General features: G+C 41.2%; 1 protein-coding gene across 1 annotated transcript in view; it reads left to right on the top strand.

The window, feature by feature from the left end:
- The window catches only part of pde9aa (phosphodiesterase 9aa), a 69,872-nt gene that overhangs the window by 9,982 nt on the left and 34,602 nt on the right, over positions 1-25,288 (top strand). Inside the window, exons 2-7 of the mRNA XM_028968205.1 lie at positions 11,350-11,420; positions 13,665-13,742; positions 14,198-14,241; positions 16,418-16,481; positions 16,884-16,954; positions 24,102-24,186. Of these exons, the coding sequence (XP_028824038.1) occupies positions 11,350-11,420; positions 13,665-13,742; positions 14,198-14,241; positions 16,418-16,481; positions 16,884-16,954; positions 24,102-24,186 (413 nt within the window). The remainder of the gene's footprint in view (positions 1-11,349; positions 11,421-13,664; positions 13,743-14,197; positions 14,242-16,417; positions 16,482-16,883; positions 16,955-24,101; positions 24,187-25,288) is intronic.

The raw sequence follows: 25,288 nt of genomic DNA on the forward strand, positions 1-25,288 counted from the left end.
GTCTTTATTTGGCAGATGTAAAGCATACATGTGTACGTTTTTCGTGTTAGTCCACTTTTATTTAATTTTATTATTATTATAACAGCTCAAGGAGCAACATGTTTGTGCACTTTCTAAAGATTTTGGTTCTGTTTTTGAATAAAGTGTTGGAAATGAATGCTTATCTAGTTTGTTTGTTTTTTATCCGATTCTACGATTAATCAAAGAGATAATCGTCCGATTAATCGATTATTAAAATAATCGTTAGTTGCAGCCCTAATTGATATGTTTCATTTTTCCGTCTGTGAACATAGAGCTGATGTGCCTTGGCAAAAAGTTCCATTTTTGGCTCATCTGTCCATAGGACATTCTCCCAGAATCTTTTTGGCTTGTGCACATGTAGTTTGGCAAATTCCAGTCTGGCTTTTTATGATTTGTTTTCAACAATGGTGTCCTCCTTGGTCGTCTCCCATGAAGTCCACTTTGGCTCAAACAACGACGTATGGTGCGATCTGACACTGATGTTCCTTGAGCTTGAAGTTCACCTTGGATCTCTTTAGAAGTTTTTCTGGGCTCTTTTGTTACCATTCGTATTATTCATCTCTTTGATTTGTCATCAATTTTCCTCCTGCGGCCACGTCCAGGGAGGTTGGTTTAAGTCCCATGGATCTTAAATTTCTGAATAGTATGTGCAACTGTAGTCACAGGAACATCAAGCTGCTTCGAGATGGTCTTATAGCCTTTACCATTGACATGCTTGTCTATAATTTTCTTTCTAATCTCCTGAGACAACACCATGGTACACACCATGTCACCAAACAACACAGTGACTACCTGGAGCCCTATATATAGGTCCACTGACTGATTACAAGATTGTAGACACCTGTGATGCTAATTAGTGTACACACCTTGGATTAACATGTGCCTTTGGTCACATTATTTTCAGTCTTTTCTAGGGGTACCATTATTTTTGTCCAGGCCTGTTTCATGAGTTTATTTTTTAAATAATTCTGTTGAAACATGGTTGAAAAGCAATGTCTGACTTTTATTAGTTAAATTTCATAGTATATATTTTTATTTATTATTACTTTTGTCAGATTCAAGTTATTTTTGTGACCATTTTGAGTTTTTCTTTCATTGACTGAAGGGTACCAACAATTTTGTCCACGTGTGTATATCTTGAAATCTTTGAGAAAGGTGGTTAACACCAACATGTATTGAAGCCTTAATTTCCTTAATCCCTAAGAAAGACAGAGACATAGATCCATTCCGTTTTAGACCCATTAGATTACAAGAAGTGAGAATTACCAACATAATGACCAAACATTTTTTCTGAAGAATAGATCCACGTCTGATAACGTAATGATATAAATTCATTTAATGTGTATTGCATAATCTAAACAATCACTAATTGCTGCTGTTTCCCTAGATGCCGAAAAGGGTTTGGCCCTGGCTTCTCCCCCCTCGGGTGAAGACATTGTATAAAAATCCAATAACAGCTGCAGTATCCAGTGGGATTACATCACCTTTTATTTGGTCACATCAGGGACCCATCAGACATGCTCTCTGAGACTTTTGTTATTTAGAAAATTCCTAGAAACACTAGCCATTCAAACCAGGCAGAATATATGAATCAAATGATTCATTCATTTGAATCAATTATGACATGATACATTTTTTTCTTTTAATTGTGATGCAAAACTGTGCCTTCGAATCCATGTGATTAATTTTATTCAAAAAGGTGTCACAGTACAGACGAAGGAGCAGGCAGCAGAATACAACATAAGTGAAAAGGGGGTGGGGTATAATAAACGACACAATACCTGGGGTGATCAGGACCGAACATGCAACATGTCAGTCAGCTATGCTCAGGGATGTTGAGGCATGACATACCTTCCATAATTTTCAGAGAGGCTATATCCATATATGTCCAGTAGGCAGGCACAAACAAATTTAGAAATTTCCTGGTCTTTTGAAATTTCCTGGTGCCTTTTTCCATTTCCAGTGGTGACCAAGTCCATTCTCTTTTTTTAAATCTCAAGTGTTATGTCCAGATGAGCTTGCCTATTGATAGATACAGAATCAGGAACTATTGCATTCATTATTACTGTAATCAGGGGCTGACAGAAGCAGAAATAGCATTGTCTTTTGCCGAAAGACAATTTTCATATCAGAGAATTTTTATCTTGCAAATACTAAGTCAAAACACACTGTTGTACGTACATAAAAGAAATGCAATTTCCCATTAAACTCTATTAAAATCCTGTAAGCATACAAAACATTAGAATTTTCCATTACACTCTAATAAAACCCTGCAAGCATAGAAAATATAATAATTGTCTCCCCCCTTTTGATTACATGATCATACTCATTATCACAAGAGTATAAAGAATGACAAGCGTATAAAGAAAAGGCAGACTCTAAAAATTAAACAAAATTCTTATCACCGTCACTATTTGAGCCATCAGCCATCAACAGAGGTGCTGACACAGATGCCATCTGAGTTGTGATGCCTCTCTCAATAGCCCTGACCATGAGACCACGGACACAGGGAATGACACAACAACCCATGGAAATTGCAGTGGGACCTTGATGTACCGCATCACATGATGTTGTGCGTCCGTTGTGCATCTGTTGTTGATCTTGCAGGGAAAAAGATTTGAATCCCGGTCCTTCAAGGTGCCACTGAGCAAAGTATCTTCCCCACAAGAAGGACTTTGCAATTAATGGATTCTGGAGTATATGCAAATTGTTATAATAAAAATGTAAGCAGCATTGTCTTATGCACCTGACAGACCAAATGCCTGATTCAGCCTGATGAAGTGATGTCCTCTACAAAACCATAAGGATAACACTCTCTATCAGACATTTACAGCAAAACATCAGAAAATACAGAAGAATTTTGTGGTTTGGTCTCCCAATTGACCTTATTGGCAAGTTTTCATTTGAACAGTAGACAGTTTCTAGAAAGTTTCCATTTATATTCTGATCCAGCTGTTCCTAAGCAATATCATTTCAGTAGCAGCTGGTCATCTGATACTTTGACCATAAGCAATGTAACAACAAAAAAAAGGCCTTGGTGGGTATTCAGTCAAGGCGGCCCAACACAGAGCTCCTGAGGGAAGTGACATGAAGTAGAAGGGCAATCAAAGTACTTGGAAACACTACTGGAATGACTTTCTGAGGTTGTTGAGGTTGATCTCATTTGTTAGTCCAGTCATCTATCTAGGTTGTTTCAATTGGCATGTCGATTCATGTTTGATGCAGATTTTCTCAAAATGCTGAACTGTTTCAATGTCACTAAGCATGTACATTTTCCCATCGACTCCAAAGGCCACCCTTTAGATGTTATTTAGCACGAATGGGAATGAGTTTAATTCTAAATATCTCTCTATCTCTGGCCACAACGGTATGGTATGGTATGGTATGGTATGGTATGGTATGGTATGGTATGGTACAGTATGGTACAATTGCAACATGTCCAACATAATGGCATGAAAATAGAAAAACAAACATATATCACTGTGCCATTCACTCCATCATTAATCTGAGCCAGATAATGTTGGAAAATGTATATAAGTTATCATGCTATTAACCTTTACTACCTTTTTGACATATATATCCCACATGTATTAAACTCTATTAATCCTTTTGACATATATATATATATCTCGCATGCATTAAACTATATTAATCTTTTTAATATGCGCACTACATTGAATCATTAGTCTCTTCAGAAACTGGTGGGCTAAAGGCTGTTTGCAGAACAGAATGACCGCGACTTGATAAGAGGAGGCCTGCAGCCGCGGAGAAGCAAGAAAAACAAGAAGACCTTGGCGATGGAGCGTCTACCAAAGAGACAACCCTACATGCAAATTATAAGCTTATTTGGTGTGATCCTGTGATGAATGTACCGCCCTATTATTGAATAAAAAGAGAGGAAGCGGAAGAGACGGCAGAGCTTTTTGGAGGCTGCTGTATTGGTCGTCTCTGATCGCTCTCCTTGCAAGTAAAAGAGCTCAACTTCTTCGTGTCATTCTTCTCTGGTTTATAAGTGTTGGAACGGCGTACAACTCTAACATTTTATTGGTCCTTCGAGCCGGATTCCAAGACACCAAAGGATTCCAGCGGGCGGGACGGATACCAGGAAATCCTTGGCCAAGGCTGACTCCTTAGGAGGGGTCAGAGACAGACCCCTTTGGGGACTGGGAGGCCGACCCGTCGGTTGGGATCTGGAGGTTGACGGAATCTTACGAGTGAGAGAAGGCACGGGGGTAAGTTGACTTCTGTTTAAAAGAAATGGAATGAATGGTAACAAGAGGTTACAAGAGGTAACAAGAGGTTACAAGATGTTACAAGAGGTAACAAGAGGTAACAAGAGTAACAAGAGGTTACTTAAAGGAAACAAACCCTGGGTATTCTAGACTCTGGCAGGTAACGAAGGCAGTTAAATTCCGTGGGGGGGGGGGCGGACCCCTCCCGTAAAGGGTTAAATTCCGCGGGGAGGACGGACTCCTCTGCCAGTGAAAAGGAACGTTCAATAGTAAAATAAGTGATTTAAAACTCATACAGGGGTATGAGCGTGCGCGCAGGTGTGAGTGTGTGGATGAGTGGGGGTGAAAGTCACTAGACGGACACTCCATACAAAACCTCACAGGGAAGGAAACAGCGACCCCTCGTGGACGCAGAGGCAAGGTATTTCCACCCCAAATGATTTGAGGTAGAAGTGAAATACACCACGAGAGGAATTTTGATACGCTGTCCTGTGAACAAAAACCAGTGTTTTAGGATACCCCAGGTACGACACACTGGCCCAAATTTAGGTCAAAATGGGTAAGGGATCCAGTAAACCAGAACCGAAAGAAGAACTAAAATGTAAAGACTGGAAATGTGTAGAGCAGATTAACAAAGCCTACGTCGAGCCGTTAGATAAATGGATAACAAAATACGGGTTTGATGGACAATTGAGAGTACAAAGCCTAATTGAGTTACAGGGAGTCATAAAACATACATGTAAAAATAAGGAGAAGCAAATGAAGCGAGAAGGGGTTGAGGCTTTAATACAGTGGATAAAGATAGCAGGAAAGGGAGAAGAGGGGGAGAGGAAGATAAGACAGGCTAGAGAGAATGCAGCACGTGAGGAGGAAAGGGAGAGAGAGGATCAGGCAGTTAAAGTGATGGAAGCGAAGAACTACTCTGTTTAACCGCAAAGAAGATAATGAAGAAACTGGAAGTAGGGGAAGTCAGAGGGAAGGGGTGCGTAGGGCTGACGAGGAAGGAGTGGAGGAGGAGGAGGCAATGGGGGCCGCTAGTGCAGCCACCAGCGCTTCCCTCTGTGCCTGTAGCTCCTCCCCTGTATCTGGATATGGGATATGGCATATCCACGCCATGCACATAGACAAACTGATAAGAACTAAAAGGAAAAGACAAACCTATAAAAAAATTGACACCTTTTGGGAAAACACTATGCGGGATACAGACACATTTTACCATGTAGGCGGAGATAGAGAGAGACAGGGAGGACGCAGGGGAAGAAGAAGAGGGGGTGTCCAAGGACGAGGGTGGAACACACAGGGCCAATGGAGAGCAGGCTGCTGGTCCTGTGGGAAGACTGGGCACATAGCCAGAGACTGTCTAGCAGGGCCGGGAGATAAGGGAGTAGTAGGGAGATCAGCAAATGGGGGTACAACAATAGTCAATGCTTCTAAACCAGTTTGGGTGAGAGACCCCAAAGGAACATCATGTAAAACGTGTCCATCCTCTTTATCCCAGAATGCCCTGTTAATTTGCTGGGAAGAGACGGCTTACTTAAATTAGGTTTGGCACTCGTCTCCACTCCGTAACAGGTGTGGAGCTCATGCCCTCTGACGAACTACATGTCACCATGTGGTATAAAAACTCTCCTTGGCCTGATCCAATATACGAAAAGAAATTGTCACGACTCACGCCAACAACCATAGTCATTCTTTATGTTTACTTGGACGGGCAAGGTAACGTGGTGGTGGGGGTCGCTTTACCTAGCAATGCTCCGGGTTGGTGTCCACCGCACATCTCACTGTATAAAAACAGAGAGAGGAGTTGGAAGTCGTTGGGCACCATAGTTCAAGAAGGTGACAGCGCAACGGATTTGGGCAGACATGTGGGACAAATTAGAGCATAATTTGGAAATGGCTGTATTGGACAATACAGACCAAGACTGGAGTACGTCCAGAAACCAGTGACATTTTCTGCTCACTGAAGAAGATGAAGATGAACTAGCACAAATCCCTCAATCATTGTGGTCACAAGGACCGTCTGATGTAGGACTGATAAAAGGAATTTTGCCGGTACAAGTCAGACCCAAAACAGAATATCGGCCTTGCATAAGACAATATCCGCTTAAACCTGACACACTAGAAGGCAAAACACCAGTGATACGTGACTTACAGCAAGCAGGGGTTATTATAGAGAGAGATTATTCCCCCTGCAATACACCTATATTCCCGGTAAAAAACAAGCTCCCTCGGTGGGATGGAGAAAGGTGCAGGATCTGCAGGCAGTAAATGCTGCAGTAGTACAGCGAGCTCCGTGTGTGCCTGACCCACACACATTACTAAATTCCAAATTCTAAAGACCAGATGCGCAAATATTTACTGTGGTCGACATTAGTAATGCCTTTTCCTCCATTCCCATAGACACAGACAGCCAATTTTGGTTCGCTTTTACATCTAAGGGGAAACGATAGACCTATACTAGGCTTCCCCAGGGCTATTGCGAAAGCCCTACTATATATTCACAAGCCATGCATGCCAGCATGTCCAAATTTCAACCACCTGGGGGAAGCCAGATTCTACTTTACGTTGATGATATATTAGTGGCTTCTCCGAGTCTAGATGCATGTAAAAACGACACTGTGGCCCTCTTAAATCACCTAGCTAAAGAGGGGCACAAAGTTAGTAAAAACTAATTGCAATTGTGGAATCCACAAACGCAATTGTGGAATCCACAAACGGAAAACAGCGGTCCTACAGGCGCCAAAACCAATTAATAAAAAACAAATGATGTCATTCTTAGGATTAACTAATTATTGTAGAAGTTGGGTACCAAATTACGCTGAGATTATTTCCCCACTCACGGCTTTAATTTACACTGAAGACCTGAAAATGACATCACCGCTAAATTGGATGTCAGAAGCAGAGAAAGCTTTTTGTGATATTAAACAGGCGCTGACCTCCAATTTAGCTCTAGCCTTGCCAAATTAAAGTAAACCGTTTATACAAATGGTGGACTGCAAAGACAAATATATGACTTCTGTCCTAGGCCGACAACCTGAGGCCGATAGCTTATTTTTCATCCAAATTAGATAATGTAGCCCGCGCATTGCCACACTGTGTGAGGGCGGTGATAGCGGCGTCGATGGCAGTAGAAGCAAGTGCCGGAATAGTTTTATTCCACCCATTGACCCTTAAGGTCCCACATGCAGTGGCTGCTTTACTACTGCAAACCAATATGATCTTTTTATCACCTGCAAGGCACCTCTCCTGCATGGCCACGTTGCTGTCACAGCCACATCTCACTATCGAACGATGCACCACATTTAACCCAGCCACATTGTTAACTTTACCCGATGACGGAGAATAACACGAACACACAGCTAAATCTAGATTAGATTTAAGTGACCAACCTTGCCTCAGGGTGAGGTAATATTCATCGATGGCTCTTCAAAGAAAAATTATTTGGGAAAAACATAAACGGGCTACGCCATGGTGACAGCAGTGATTAAAGCTGACAACTTACCATCGACTTTTTCAGCGCAAGCAGCCAAAATAATTGCTCTAACTGAGGCTTGTAAATTAATGAAAGGGAAAGATGTTACTATATATACTGATAGCCAATATACATTTGCTCAGTACTGGCGGAATAGGGGAATGGTTACATCTACAGGAAAATACAAGTGCAGGACAGGAGTTCTGATGAGACACTCCAGCCTCTGTGTGTGGGTGTGTGTGTGTGTGTGTGTGTGTGGGTATGTGCGTCTACACGCATTGGCAGACCTTATCTCTCTGGTATGTGTGTGTGTGTGTGTGTGTGGGGCCTATCTATCTCTCTCTCTTGTTTTGTTTTGGAACTCTTAGCAATAGATTTTACCGTCTGGGCATCAGAACAGCGATTTACAACAGGTCTCCACCTTATTCAGATTTAAAGGGAATATGGGAAATTTTTTGAATTTACATTTTGTGTATTTTGTTTGTTTGTTTTCTTTTCTTTCTGAGAGTTTTAAAATTAAGTTTGTGAAAAGCTGGGGAAAATATATACATTACATCTAAACTGTGCAATTTTAAATGAATATTGTACTGTTGTATGTACACTTTGGGTTCTTTTTTCTGGGTTTTGTGTTGTTTTATTTTATTTAAGAAGGGAGATTTCCCAATGGCTGCACTGTCTGCCTCTGTTACTGTGTCTTTGAATAAGGTCCATCACACCTACACTGACCTACACTGACACGCTGAATACGAAGACATAACACACTGATACGCATCCCTCTGACAAGTGAATTTTTTTCTTTTCTCATTGTTGATTCTAGTGCAGCCATGTAAAAGAAAAACAGTGGAAGACATAAAAAAAAAAAAAAAAAAAAAAAAAAAAAAAGGGCTTCACATTTATATTGTACTGTGGATTTTATTTCATTTCATTGTGTTGCCCCAGCCAATGACCGATATGATACTGTATTGTTCTTTATTTAAATGGTAGCATTGGGATGACTACATTATTCTGGTTATATCTTGCGCTGTGCACTTTTTGTTTCCTTGAACCCAGACCGAGAGCATTTAGAGAATAATTATTATTATTATTATTTACAGCAATAGGGTTATTGTCTCAGTTTTGGTTTGGATTTCAGTTGCATTTTTGCTGTTACATTTCCGTTATATTTCTGGGTCGCATTATTAGTGGAAGATGACAAGGACCTGTCATCCAAACTCCTCACATCCATTACTGTAAAACAGTTGTTGTTATTTATTGCCTTTTGTTCCTACCTTTGAGTATTTCTTCCAAGGTTCAGCAAGCCTTTAACTGCCCTCACTCATTATAAATCGATGTCTTCTCAGGTGCTGTGGAACCCTGATGCAGAGCAGGCCCTCTTAGCTTTAAACAGACTCCCCACCCACATTAGGCCTCCAAAATTGTGACCGTATGACCTCTGTTCTCCTTCACTATGTCCTGTAGCTGATTTTTCGTGCATTCTTTTGTTTATTTATTTTTGGGAGGGGCAAATTTTTGTGTAAAGACGAATCGGGTGCGTAACGGATGTTGGATGTTACTGCTATAGTAGTCTTGGATTTTCAGCATGACTGAGGATGTGTTTCTACGCGGGTTTTTGATGCAATTTGGATGTTACCTTATCAACAACTGTTAATTTAATTTTTATTATTTACAATTTTTTTAAGAAAAAAAAAAAAAAAAAACCAATCTACATATGTACATATCTACATACAAATGGGCTGCGATTTTGAGCCATGGGAAAACACATGTCTCAACAGGGGGGTTGGTGGGACTGGTACAGCTACATATGGCTTTAGCCTATATAAAAAAAAAAAAAAACATTGATACATGCTTGATGTGGTAAAAACAACAATTGGCTTCTTTAAGTGGAGCAAGCAGCTAATGTCACTCAACAAGATTGCGTGCTTTGTATGGGGCCACGACCATTATTACAGGTAATAATGTCGTTGATTGTCGTTGCAGAAGTTGGGATCAAGTTTGGGATCAGGTTGTTTGATCGATTGCCCACAAACACCACCGGGTTGTGTGTCTTAGTAACCCTTTTCCATATATTCAACAACAATAAGTAACCTATTATTCAAAATAGACAGCCTGGTGCCTGCAGACTGGCACCAGACGAAGCGGTCAACCCCGCCCTGGGAGAAGCTAACAGATCCAACTTACATAGATGCAATTGGGGTTCCCAGGGGGGTGCCTGACGAAAATAAAATAGCAAATCAAATAGCAGCGGGATTCGAATCAACCTTGTGTTGGTGGTGTACGATTAATAAGAACGTAGACAGGATCAACTACATCTATTACAATGTTCAGAAATTAGGAAATTGGACACAAGACGGTTTTGAGGCCGTGCATGGGCAATTATCCGCCACTTCCCTAATGGCTTTTCAGAACAGAATAGCGCTTGATATGCTCTTGGCTGAGAAAAATGGGGTTTTGCGCCGTGTTTGGAGAGCAATGCTGCTCGTTCGTACCAAACAACACAGCTGCAGGAGGCAGTCTGACATTGGCCATTGACGGCCTGCGCACCCTCAACCGGAAGATGAAGGAGCATTCAAGGGTGGAAACTACGATGTGGGATTCCTGGATGAATGTATTCGGGAAATACAAAGCCCTAGTTCAATCTGTTTTAACATCTATGGCTGTATTTGCAGCAATTCTGACCTTGTGTGGATGTTGTTGTATTCCTTGTCTGCGCAGTCTTGTGAACCGTCTCATCACTACGGCCTTATCACCCAGGGAGGTTGATCCCACACAGTTATACCCGCTCTTGGAAAATAAAATCCACAATGAGGGCTTTGAGATGTCCATGGAGCCCAGTGACTTACAGTTGAGCCAACTGTTCCGAGAATCTATCTTCGAGAATTGAAGCAACATCCCTTTGAGTGTTAATGTATTGCTCGGTTTATGAACTAATAGTCGAAAATCCTACCGGAAGAGGTTATTAGGGAAGTACTATAGAAAAAAAAAAAAAAATACATGCCTTCAATACATGATAAACAGGGGGGAAATATTGGGGGACATATGCTTGACTCATTATGTTTTAAATGTATTTTTTGTTGTATTTCCTGAATTTATCAGGCTTTTTGTTGTTTTAATTCTGAACTTCCTGTATTTATCAGGCAAGGTGCTGTTTGGATAAGGCTGGAAACGACGTTCGGAAATATGGTGACTTATGGTGATAGGATGGTAGAATATGGATCTCTCAGCAGACTTGAATCTGCTGATTAAAAAAAAAAAAGGAGCAGCGTTTTGAATCGGCAGGGTAGCGTTTATTCTGTCCTCTCCTGAACAGCGACACCACGTTTTTGTTCTCTTGAATGCTTGGTTGGTTGCATTGTGGTTTCGATTCGGTGCGTCATGTGGCCTGTTCTCAGCACCGTACTACAGTCCCTATGTGGTCCAGAACGGCATTATCACTCTGTGTGATACTCACGATGTTTTCCTATTATTTTTGTTATTCTATACTCACGATTTTTTCTATTATTATTATTATTGTTGTTATTATTAAGAGAAAAAAAAAATCACAAAATCTTATATTAAAAAGTAAGGGTAGAATCTTGTACACACATTTATATCAGTGTATCTTTATTTTGTGTGTGTTCCCTGCAGGTTGTGTTCAGTAGGTTCTGCAGCCAATGTGACATTAAAGAGCTCTTCTGCACAGCTGTGGGGCTGCCCAGGTATAAACACACACGCACAAACAATTTTGAACGAATATCTGTGAAGGTTCTCAGTCGTCTAGGTCATGGTTATCTCAGAAGAGATGATTTCACTGGCAAATGGCAAGTCTGATTTGACTTGAGTCCAGTTGCCAGTGAAATAACCACTGGTAACCATTTTGAATTAATTGTAGACCTCACTGGGGCAGTGGTAGCCTAGCAGTTAAGAAAGCGGCCCCGTAATCAGAAGGTTGCCTGTTCAAATTCAGGTGCCACTGAGCAAAGCATCGTCCTACACACTGCTCCTTGGGTGCCTGGCATGCTGCCCACTGCTCACTAAGGGTGATGGTTTAGAAGCAAAGGACACATTTCGTTGTGTGCACCATGTGCTCTGCTGCAGTGTATCACAATGACAATCACATTTCCATTTGCAGCATTTATCAGACGCCCTTATCCAGAGCGACTTACAATCGGTAGTTACAGGGGACTGGATGAAGTCCAGGGATGGGATGGGGTGTAGTAGCCTAGTGGGTAACACACTCGCCTATGAACCAGAAGACCCAGGTTCAAATCCACTTAACCCTAAGTTGCTCCAGGGGGGACTGTCCCTGTAACTACCGATTGTAATTGTGACATTTACGTTTGCAGCATTTATCAGATGCCCTTTTCCAGAGCGGCTTACAATCGGTAGTTACAGGGGACTGTCCCTGTAAAAGGCCATGTTGCCCACATCAAAAACCGTCGCTGCATATACCAGAATGTTTCGTTTTCAGGGATGTTTTGCAAATATACTTTGTGCTCTGTAAAGCCGAAGTTAATTACTATCTTTTTCTGACATTTCTTTGCATTTTTATAATGCTATGTGTGTGATGTGTTGACTGTGTATAAAAAAATGTATACAATGTAACGTTTTAAAAATAGATTAATCTGACTTTTTGCATTTAAATTGAGGCGCATAATAAATAATGATACTGTTCTGTGAGGATGTGCGGTTTTCTCTTTTTTCTCCCCATTCCATTGAGACCGCTATGTCCGAGACCAAGACAAGAATGAGACCAAATAGAGTCAAGACCAAGACAAGACCGAGACCACAAAATAAGACTGGTCTGGAGAGCTGCAGCACTAATATTTATTAATCAGAATTATGTTATTATATGGGTGGGAAGGGTTATATTGGCTGGATCAGATTTTTGTGGGGGTCATGAGGTCAGCTGACTATCTGAATGTACTGAATGATTACAAGGTGTGATTTTGGCAAGTCTTTAAATCCTTAAAGTTCTGTTGGTGACGCCTTGGTAATGAGACAGTTTTTATAGGCCATCAGTTTGGAATATAATATGATATTATTTTGACATTAAAAGGCAGGATGACTGATTTCAGGTTGTCTGACTTCCCATGTCTTTTTGTACCTTCCTTTCTTAATTAACCCATCACCCTCAGTGAGCAGGGGGCAGCGATGACAGGCAGTGTTTAGGGACAGTGCTTTGCTCAGTGGTACCTCAGTGGCACCTTGGTGGATCGGGATTCGAACTGGCAACCTTCTGAATACAGGGCCGCTTACTTGATCGCTAGGCCACCTGTTTATTTATTGTATAGCCCAAAATCAAGGGGCCTTGACAGGCCATACAGTTCACACCCCCAACACTAGGAAGCAGATCTAATATACAAGTACATTGATTTGATGATTAGATTAGTTTAATTATTTTTGGCTCTTTAAGGAGGTTGAAGTGTTCTAATCGCTGGTCTGCTATTGGAAGATTATTGCCCATAGTAATATTGATGGAGCTGTTTGTTTCTAATATCTATTTGTAACATTTTAACATAAATAAAGTTCATAAAATCGTTTCTACTGTACAATAACAATAAATTAAATAACTTATTTCATCCCCTGTCAATCAGCAAGTTTTATGGCTCCCAATTATATTTTATTTCATAATAGGGTCATATTGCCACAACCAAGTAAATTTTTTCTTTGACCAGACATAAACGTACAATTTCTATTTCCAAACCTTGTCTTCAAGCGGAGTTACCTTAATGTGACTATTTTCATATGAATCCATCTTATTTCATATTAATGCATATATTTTTGGAATCCATCAGATCCAGTTCTAGGTTATGGGTAAAATCAGTGTATAAAATTCAGTTTTATTTTCAACTTTAATTTCCCTCTGAATAAAAAAAAATTGTTTTGGCATGAGAGCTACTGACTAAAGAGACATAAAAGTTAAAGTAATGAAAAAACAAACATTCTTTTATTCTGTCCAGGAATATCACCATCTGCCTCTTTGACTCCACTGGGGCCATGGTGTCCATCGACCCCACAATGCCAAGCAACTCAGAAAGGTAGGGTAATGCACACACTAATCCTTCAGGTTTATAATTTTTTCCACTGCTTTAATAATAATAGTTATAAACCATAAATATACTATTGTTCAAATTAATCAAAGTAAAATAAAGCTAAAAGAGAAATAATATGGCATGGTTTTAAATGTGATATAAAACCAACATTCTGAGAATACTGGCCTGTTTCATTTCCATGTTCTTCAACCAAAAACTGGTCCAGTACCAAAACTGGTTCAGTATCGATGCTGAATAGCTGACACTCATTTCTTCACTGCAGTGGATTTAGGGCATATTGCAATTTGGATAAAATATAAACATGAATTATGTTGTTTTTTGTTATATGTAGATATTTACAACTGGAGTATTTTATCAAAATACATGTGTACATCCCTGCACAAAGCAGACATTAAAGCACATTGTCCACTGAAGCTGACATCTAAACCTGTTGTGTGAAGGTCACTCTACAGAGTCCTGCCAGTGATGGGGGGACAATTAACAGGTAAGTTCTTAAATGTCCACAAATAGGAATACATTGAAATGTATGAAAGTGGAATCAGAGTAATGTTTACAATTTTTCTATCATGCACAGTAAGTGTCCATCTTACTTCAGGTTTATTTCACGTGCAGTCATGCCAAGGTGTGGAATTCAGGTGGAGGGCAGGAAGTGAAGTAGTGAGGATGCCCAAGTTTTGTGTAGTTTATGCTGCTCTAATCATTTTTACAGAAGGAAAAGTGGTTACAGCTTGAAACATAAACATCAAACATGACTGACTGTCATGGCAAGAAATTGGTACAAAATAGTCACTCTGTCCCTGTGCCAACGTTTTCTCCACCGCTCCTGACCTCCAACATCCAGACCCTTCACGTTCTTTTGTTGTAGAATTGGACGTGTCAGAAGTGGGTGTTTGCACTGTCCTCTCACAACGTGGCCTAGACTAGAAACTGCACCCATGTTGCTTCTTCTCACGGAAGTTCACTCGGACGCAGCAGCATTACGGGGTGGATGATCGTGAGCTGCTAGCAGTCAAGTGGGCACTCGAGGAGTGGCGACATTGGCTACAAAGCTGTGACACCCCCTTTCTGGTTCTGGAACGACCATCAAAATCTCATCGCAATCAAGTAAACAACTCAATCCCTGTCAGGTGAGGTGGGCCATCTTTTTCGAACAATTCCATTTCCACCTATCCAGGTGGAAATCCTTTGAACCCGAACCAATCCTTCTGTCCCACCGCATCCTATGCCCTCTCTGGTGGTCCCTGGAGACTAAGGTCTGGGCCAGATGTCAGACTCTGGCCAAGCCAGCGTCCCACCAGGGTGCCTGTACGTCCCCAACACCTTCCGGTCCGATGTCCTTCAATGGGGTCACTTCTCTGTCCTCTCTGGCCATCCAGGACGCCAACAGACCATCTCATTTATTTGCCGGGTGTTCTGGTGGCTGTCGTTACAAAGGGATGTACAGTCCCTGACAAAAATCTCGTTGCTTATGTGCAAATTGACCTCAAGTGCCGCTGAAATATATTTCTAATCAAGATTTTTTTTAAAAGAAATGGCTCATTTTATTCCCAACAGCTTTTGTAATAATGTTTCAGCGCAAAACAAAACTGTCAAAAAGTATTTTAATATTCAAAGCTTGGTAAAGCCCATTGAGTCCATTTTTGCAGACATAAGTGTTGTCGCCTTGTCATATGAGCTTCACCTGTGACTAATAATGGATCAATTAGGTCTCAGGTGTGTATAAAAAGAACCCCAGTACACCAGACCTCCACATCAAGTGCAACTAGACCTCTGCAAACATGCCTAAGATTCACCCTGAGACTAAAGTGTTGATTATCAAAAGGCCTAGGGTTACATCCATTATGGGGGTGTGCGAGAGATCTGCAGGGTGGAAGGCAACATCAATAGGCTGAAATACCAAGAAATCTTAATACCAAGAAAGCTATCTTTGATATTCCCAACCATATAAGATTCCAAATTCTGCAGCAGGATGGTGCTCCATCACATATTTCCATCTCCACATCAAAGCTCCTCAAGGCGAAGATGATCAAGATGCCCCAGGATTAGCCAGCCCAGTCGCCAGGCATGAATATCATTGAGCATGTGTAGGGTAGGATGAAAGAGGAAGCATGGAAATATTGATGAACTCTGGGAAGCATGCAAGACTTTGCTATTCCTCAATAAATTGTATGAATCCTTGCCAAACCACATGGATGCACTCCTTCAATCTCATGAAAGTCATAAAAGATAATAAATTTGGATCTCACAGCACCACTACTTAATTTGCTGACATATTTTTGTATTTGCACAAAATTTGTGCAATTTCTGTATTGGCAACAACATTTTTGTCTTGCCAAAATTTGACCTTTCTGTCTTGATTAAATGATTAATCTTTTTTCAGTGAAATGAATTAATTTCAGTGCATTAAACATCATATTGGTATGGTTTTAGCTTTCATTGCACTGCACTGTATTGCAAAATGCTGAGACTACAGTGGAAACTATGTTCTTTGTGTGTTTTTTATTTTAATGGTAAATATACACTAAACTGAACAGAAAACAAGGAGAAGAAACTGAGGAACAAGAAAAAATTAAATAGTTTAAGATGATTCAAGATCTATTTGTAGTGACTGTAGTCCTGTGTCTTCCTTCTGATTTCCTATGAAACATCTGTGTATGCAGGTGTGGCAACTAAAGAGGAACTGTTCCAGAATGTTCTAACACAGGTTGCTGAGCAGTTCTCCAGGTGAGTAATACTCCAATTAACCACAACACCAAACCACTTAATGTGGATACATTAATCAGCAAGTAAACATATTCTTCTTGAAGTTTTTGTTTTGGAAGTACATCTAACACAGGCAGTTCCTGCTTTCACTAGTGTGTTTCAATTTTTTTGTAATTGTCTGAGGAAGATATTAACTTAACATAATAATAGCCAAATGGCACTTTTTCCTGATATAATAAAAGTTATTTTAAGTTATGTTGATTAAATGAAAATACAGATATTCTGCTATTTGAGTAAATAGATTCGTAGTAGTAGATCGACAAAAGTGTTGTCAACAAAGGCAATTTTATAATAATATAATTAAACTTAAATGAACAAGATGAAAAAGTTGATGCATGCACCACCCTTTTGTTTCATCTTCAGAGCATTTAAAATTAATGAGCTGAAGACAGAGGTTACCAGTCGCTTGGCTATGTTGGAGAGGCGAGTGGAACGTGAGTGTGATCTTATTTCCACAAACCATACTCAAAGCAAATATCTTCTGAGGAAGGAGTTTATACAGTTAGAAATGAGTTTATGTATGTTTACAGTGGAGGAAATAATTATTTGATATTTGATTATTTGCCCACTTACAAAGTAATGATCATTTGAATTTTAGGTTTATTTGTACAGTGAGAAACAGAACTATAACAAATCCTAAACCATGCATTTAAAAAATGTACATTAATTTAGACATTTCAAGAATTTAACAAGTATTTGAAGCCCTATCAGTGAGCGAGAGTTCTGGCTCTAAGTTGTATTTTTTTACAGGTAAGGAGCTGACATTGCAAGTCTTCTCGACTCTTTACCTGTATAGGCCAAAATTATTAGTCCCCAGGAATTATGGAATGTCTTCCCAATGTTTGCAACATTCACCAGTGCTATTTAGTAACTTTGGATGTATTTTGTTATATTAAATACATTTTAGCCATGCTTTATATAAAAAAAATGGATGGTCAAAAATATTAGCTCCATGTGAATGTTTGCTTTCAAAATACACCTATAGTAATTTACCAATCAGCTTTAAACCACTCAATTAGCTTCCCAAGAAAACCTACAGTCCGTTGGCTCTCGTAACAACATTTAAACAGGATAAAAAGACTCCAACCCACAGGGCACTTATGAGGAACTATTGTTATTCACCATGCCAAAGACAAAGGAAATCAGTCTAGAGCTCAGAAAGAAGAATAGTAGAGGTTCATGCTAAGGGGGAAGGCAGGGGATTGACAGTGTCTAAAACTTTTAATTCTGGTTACAGACAAATTCTGTCCCTGAACAATACCAAAACCAAGATCCTGGAGTGGCACACACAAAGCCCAGACAAATCCTATTGAGAATTTGGCAGGAGCCCAAAGTGAATGTACATGATTAGAAACTGAATCAATTTGCAATGGAAGAATGGGCCAAAATCGTCCCCGTAATCAGAAGGTTTCCGCTTCAAATCCCAATCTGCCAAGGTGCCACTAATCAAAGCACCATCCCCATTCACTGCTCCCACTCACTGAGTGTCAGTTGATGTCATAAGTGTCAGTTGATGTCAGCTCGGAAAAGGTACACGCTATTAACTATTAATGGCCAAGAGGCTAATAATATTGCATCTCTCATTTTTGCCCATAGATATTTGAACTCAGGTTATCAAGAATATCCTAATTAAACTTAGTTGACATTGTTATAGTGGACATGTTTCCAAAAAGCTCTTGTTGTTAATGGTCAGGAGAAATCAAGAATGCTGTCTAATTTCATAAGTGGGGCTAATAATGCCTTATAGTGGCTGCAAGTTAACCCTAGCCCTCAGAAAAGCATGTGTACAGGTTTGCCACTGAACATCTAAGGACTGGGTGAAAGTTGAGCTCTTAGGCATCAACTGAACTCATAGAGGTGGAAAAATTATGCTTTGGCGATAGGGCCGGTTCTATGCAGGCTTATATGAGGGGAGACAGAAATGTGAAGGGGGTATATGGTGACAATGGAGGTCAGAAATGTCTGGGGTGGGGTGTCTCTATAACATGTTTTTGTCATGTAACTCGATTGAGTTAGTCAGGCCTCTACCCTAAGACCGATCTTAGGGTTTCAAAAAAAACCCTGACCATAATAAGGTGGCAATCCCCATGGCAAAATATAAAATATCCCATAACATTTTAAATAAACCATAACATTTACTTTAATTGGATGGCCTATATATAAATAAATATATAAAAAATATATTCAAACACAACAATAACAGTTACTCTTGCCAATATTTACAAAACTAAAAAAGTGTGCTAAAAACAGACTGACAATGGTGCTTGTCTAAGTCTCTAAGAGACTGAAACTGTGAGAAGAACAATACAACTACCAGATATATGTTTTCATCAAGAAAAAAAGGCACATGTTCAGCAATTACTTAAATGTCTTTGGTTTTTGTGTAGCCCCTCTGCCACCAGAAAGATCTATTTACATTTAGTACTACATGTCTTTGAAGTGAAAGTGAAGTGATTGTCACATGTGATACACAGCAGCACAGCACACAGTACACACAGTGAAATTTGTCCTCTGCATTTAACCCATCACCCTGAGTGAGGGTTTGTCGCCACTCGACTGGCGACAAACACCACATCGAGTTTGTCACCATTCGACTGGCTTCTTAAATCATGCATCCCTGGAGGATGCAAAATGCTTGCAGCTCGTCTTTATCTAGTACGAAGCTTTATTACACTGGCTGCCCATTTAATTTAGAATTCATTTTGAAATTATTTTATTTGCTTTTAAAACCCTCCACGGTATCTCACCACTCAGATTGCCAGTTTATATCAGACTCCGAGATCAAAATTAATTTCAGCCTAAAAGGACAAATATCACACAGTGTAAGAGGTGCCAAATGTCCAATCCAGGTGACCACTGACTATTCCAAAGAACAAAGTGATGACAGTGTAATGTGTTTAAATAACAAGAGGCTAAGTGAACCCCATGTGGTGCTGGAGCCAAACCACGAAGAAAACACACCCAATAGGGTTAGTTGTTAAGGAACAGCTGATTCCACTCTTATCAGAGGGGAGGGCTAAAGAGGAGGTAACTGTTGAGAATATGACTCACAAGGACATATTGCTGTATTGCCACACAACTCTGGGCTGGTTACACAGTGTCAATGATATCTATCCATTGCTGAATCATTGGACGAGTGACCAACAACAGCAGGCAAAAAAAGAGGAATGTGATGGAGATGGAGTTACAGCTGACAGACAATGTGCCTGTACAAAAGTCATATTTACATTTACATTTACAGTATTTATCTTACAATCAGTAGTTACAGGGACAGTCCCCCCCTGGAGCAACTTAGGGTTAAGTGTCTTGCTCAGGCACACAATGGTAGTAAGTGGGATTTGAACCTGGGTCTTCTGGTTCATAGGCGAGTGTGTTAACCACTAGGCTACTACCAACCCAATGCATTTACATTTACATTTACATTTACAGCATTTATCAGACGCCCTTATCCAGAGCGACTTACAATCAGTATTTACAGGGACAGTCTCCCTGGAGCAACTTAGGGTTAAGTGTCTTGCTCAGGGACACAATGGTAGTAAGTGGGATTCGAACCCGGGTCTTCTGGTTCATAGGCGAGTGTGTTACCCACTAGGCTACTACCACCCTATGCAATCCCCACTTGTGGCCTAGCTGGGGAAGGAAGCAGAATCGTAATCAGAAACTGCTCTCCGGGAACTTGTCAGGGCAGCTTACTGCTCACTAAGGGCGATGGGTTAAGTTCAGAGACACATGCAACTACCACCAATGCAATCCCCAGACATCTCTACAAACAAGTGAAAGCACACATACATGATCTACTCAACCAAGGCTGAATCCAGAAGTCCTGTTCTTCATACTCTTCACCAGTCGTATGCGTCAGGAAAAAGGATGGAGGTCTTTGCTTGTGTGTTAGACTACAGACTTCTGAATGGGAAGACACTGCCCGACAGACATCCCATTCTGAAGATACAGGAAATTCTGGAGAATTGAACTCCTGGTTCACAGTGCTGGACCAGGGGAAGGCCTATCACCAGGGCTTCATGATTGAGAAGAGCAGACCATGTACTATATTCATAACACCATGGGGACTTCATGAATGCGTAAGGATCCAGCAGCTAATGCTGGACTAATGCTCCAGCAGCTTTTCAGCGCTATATTGAATGATGTCCTTGATGATGGAAAAGAGGAGGTGGCATGACTAGATAGTTAGCGAGAACACAAGGAAAAAAAACTGTGCGGAGCGACGCTGCTTGAACATTAGTGTTATTTTGTGTTTATGGCCTTGTAAAACTTCAACACCGAACTGGGAGAATAAACGTTCCCAGAAAGAATACGGAGACGTGTTTCCTCTGAGGGTGCACTTATTTTTACTTTTATAAAAGGGGGTCATGGTAAATAGACAAGGTCACGTCAAAAAGGTTTCCTTGTGTCTGCAGCAGAATGAGCAGAGATTCCATGTGCTGCTACTTGAACTTCAGTTCTGCACATGTGCAGAGAGGACAAACCTCATGACAAAACATTTCAAATAGGTTTGATATTCTTATGATCAGCCAATTGTGGGTGAATAGTCATCTGTAATTTGTGCCTTTTCAGCTAATTTTTCTGCTACTGTAAAAAAAAAAATTTTTGAAGTGATAAACGGCAAGCACAGAACACAGTGCACAGAATGAAATGTGTCTCTGAACTTAACCCATCGCCCTTAGTGAGCAGTAAGCTGCCCTGACAAGTTCCCGGAGAGCAGTTTCTGATTACGATTCTGCTTCCTTCCCCAGCTAGGCCACAACTGCCTTATAATGGTAAATCAAATCATTTCTAAATCTTGTCCATATTCAGTTTGTGGTTAATCTGTTATTCTCTTTCTCAACCTTGAAAAGTTTGATTTAAGGGGGCAGGACTTTGTTTAAACAGGCCCCATTTAGGTGGAATCTCCTTCCCTCAGCCAGGGCATTGAAAAAGTCTTGCAGACGATCTACAAAAGGAGTGGGACAAAATCCCCCGAGATATGAGTGTTGTGACCTTGAGATAACGTTATGCTCAAACTTGGTCCACCCCAGACACAGGAAACATGCAAAAGTACAATTTAAGATAGTAACACTTTATTTGCTATTTAGGTCAACCAGGTGCATATCAGAATAAAATACTGCCCGGAGCTGTCACACATCAGCTGTACTGCCGATTTGATGCCGCCCATTTCAACAAACAGTCAAAATAGAAATCACACAAAATGTTACAGACCACAAGTAAAACACCACCAATTCACACTCTAGGAGGGTTGGGTGGGCCGGATGCTCTGACTCTCTTTACTCCCCATCCACATAAATAAAGAATGGATTAGACGTGAGCTTGCTGCCAAAATGTGATTTTCCAGCCACAACAAGGCAAACCCGACATCGACAACACCGGAAGAACAGATTCAGCAGATCAGGACAACACTATGACGACGAGTGGCCGAGGCAACCAGGGGCGTGAGGGTGCTGCGACGCACGGGTGCTCATGTGGTCATGGAGACCTGCAGTCCCATGGAAGAGATTTCTCTCCCGAAGATCTCTTCACAGGTTTCTTATTCACCGCGAAGAACTGGTGCCCGTTGATAGTGTCAGTGGCGAGCTGGAGCGAGAGCATAAAAACAGTGCAGCTAACCATGGCACTAGAGGGGTCTGCCCTCCAGATACTAGTAGACCTGGCCGAGGGTAAGGTGACCTGGGCAAGACTGGTTGCCTCGGCGCTTTGGTGAGTGGGAGTGGCCAATGCGGGTCAAGGGACAGCTGCACCATCGGAAGAGACTAGGAGAGGCTAGGACCCTTGGTGGCGGATGTTGAGTGGCTGGTGAGTACAGCGTATAAAGAACTCCCAGAGGTGTTGCATTCCTGAGGGCCGTAAGACCAATTCAGCTACAACAGACACTCTTGCGACAGCCCAAATTCTTGCCATAAGTCTTACATATTGCAGAAGAGATTGAGGTGGTGTTGGGAGGTGCGCCTCCCTGAATGCTAGTCCGAGCGGTCATGCATGAAGGCCGGAGGGAGGAAGACTATGGTGAAACGGAGGCAACCAGGGCCTTCTGGGATGTGATCTGCAGGCACTGCAAGAGACCAGGGCATATTGCAGTGGTGGCAGTACAGCAGGCGATGGAGGCAGTATATGAGTTAGCCCGCGAACATCTGGGGCAGGCCAGCGTCAGACAGAAAAGAGCCAAGGGACGCAGGTTCCAGCTGGGCGAGCAAATGTATATTTGCAAATGGGTATACAATCCGAAACTAACCTCAAGCTGGGATGGACCATGTGTGGTGCTGACACAGCTATCGGATGTGGTGTATCGGGTGAAGACATTGGCAAACAAAAGAATGGTGCTTCACGAGGACCGGTTGGCACCATACCTAGATGATGTGGTTCACCGGCCAAGTCCAAGGGACAGTGGACTAGACAAGGGTGGCAGCAGCAGAAGGAGAGCCGGGAGCAGGGGGTCTGGCTGATGCGACCCCAAGGGTGACTACAGTGCAGCCTTCGGGGAGAAGACACCATGCAACAGGGTGGTATGTGGACTTTGAAGTGTGAATAGTGTAGTAATAGTGTAGTTACGTGTCCCAGTTCCAGGTCCATGTCACCGCTCTCCCGACCGCCCCCCATGGCTTAAGGTCGGCCCTATTTATAAGAAACACCAACCTATCCAAAACCAGTACCCAGTCTTCTCCAATCAATCCATCAGAGTCATTAAAAGTCAGGCTGATGCAACACACAAGTCCCTGGTGGGAACATAAACAGTCATTATTAAGGTTCAATTAGTCCCGGACCCATTCATGAGTGTCAGTCAGTGGAAAAGTAAAACAGAAACAGATCAACAACCGTTAACACAGTTGTCACGTTCCCCTCTAGCTCAGGTGAAAAATGGAGGACGCAGGTTGAAAAAATAACAATGTGTATTTTATTTGAACTCAAAGAACAAAATGAAAGAACTGAAATGTCCTTGCGTGAAGTGCCACGCCTCTCCTTTAGAAGCTGGGTTGTGGGATCTTCCGCGAGGCCCTCGGCGAGAGCCAAAGATCGCCCTTGTCTTTCCCAGGCTTCGAACCTGCGTGGCTGAGCTGTATTGAGTTCCAGTCCTTCTGTGGGGTTCACTGTCAATTGCTGTTAAGGACAGCATGCGGTGCAGCAACGAACTCTGGTTGTGTGAGGGAGACCGAACGCAGGACTAAAGTGACCGGCTGGACAGACCCATTACCGCTAAACTAACCAATCACCGATCAGAAGTCATTACCCCGCTAAGCACCCGTGATTACCACCACTTACCTGTGTTGAAGAACAGGTGGGAATAATCAGGGTGCTAGTGAGCCTCAGAAGAACACACACTAATACATGGGAGAGGTAGACCGCTGGGGGCGTGGCAGAGGTGGCAAGAATGTTACAACAGTACTACAATTCCATATACTTGACATGTGCAAAACTTGTTGACAACTACAAGAAACATCAAATCACCTCTGTGATTTGCACTTTTGTGTCTCTCACTGTTCAAATAAACAAACCTTTGAAATTATAGACTGACATTTTCTTTGTTGGATGCTGTATGTTCAATTTAAGTGTCTCCATTGTCTTCTTCATTCACAGTTGAGGGAATGAAGGTTGTGGAGATTGAAAAATGCCAGAATGACATTAAGAAACTACGTGAGGAGATGGCCTCTAAGAATTACAAGTGAGTCGTACCACCCTCCAAGTGAAAGTGAGGTAAAATAAATAATTATGGCTGCATTGATGAAGACCCTTCTGGTTTAGTTCCCCTGGGCAAAGCAAATTTCAGGTGGAGAATCCTGTATGTGTATTGTAAATGTATGTATCATCACATGCTCTGTGTATTGTACTATGTATTTTAGCAAGTAATCTGTGATGAGAATGTAATTAAGCCTGTTGGATAGGCTACAGAGGACAGCAGAGTGAAGTTACTGAATCTAGTTATTTTCACGAGTCCTCATTGCATTGGGATATTTGGGATCAATTTTCAGCCACTTGTCTGGATCTAGGTTGAGGGACACCAATTTCTTCTCCCAAGGTCTGCTCCCAGTGCCTGTGATAATGGAACATATAGCATCTGCAACTGTTTGCCTGATCCCAGATGACACAGTAGATTCCTCAGTGGGTCATGGTCTTTTCTTGGCAAAGGGAGGTGTACACAAATTTAGGTGGGTGGTCATAATTGTCCTATTCTGAATTAAATTTTCTACAGGTAAATAAAGTAATTTGTTAATTGTTAAGGATGTATAAGTAATCCACAATAAACAGCATATAACTATTAATATAATTTTTGAAGGTACTGCAGGTAATAGGTAATATGTGTAGGTAATATATACAGTAATATACAGTATATATGACTGGGTCAGAGAAAATAAAGATGGAACCTTTAACTGAAGAAGATGGAGAGAGGGAGAGATTTATGCATCTGAAGTGAACCTCAAGCAATCCATAGTACACCATCTTGATAATAACCTCCAATAAAGTATTGCTAAAAAAAAGGAAGTGTTGGAAAATGTATAGAAGTTATCATGCAATTACCTTGTTGTAATATATATCTCACATGTATTAAACTGTATTCATCTTTGGAATATGCAAACTATGTGAATCATTAGTCTCTTGGGTGAGAAGGAATGTTTGAAGGACAGTTTGCAGAACAGAATGAACGTGACTTGATTAGAGGAGGCCTGCAACTGCTGAGAAGCAAGAAGCCAGCGAGCATGACCTTGTGATGTAGCGTCTACCAAGAAACAAGCCTACGTGCAAGAATTATAAGCATGTGATCCCGT

This window comes from Denticeps clupeoides, unplaced genomic scaffold, assembly GCF_900700375.1.
Source record: "Denticeps clupeoides unplaced genomic scaffold, fDenClu1.1, whole genome shotgun sequence".
Taxonomy (NCBI): Eukaryota; Metazoa; Chordata; class Actinopteri; order Clupeiformes; family Denticipitidae; genus Denticeps; species Denticeps clupeoides.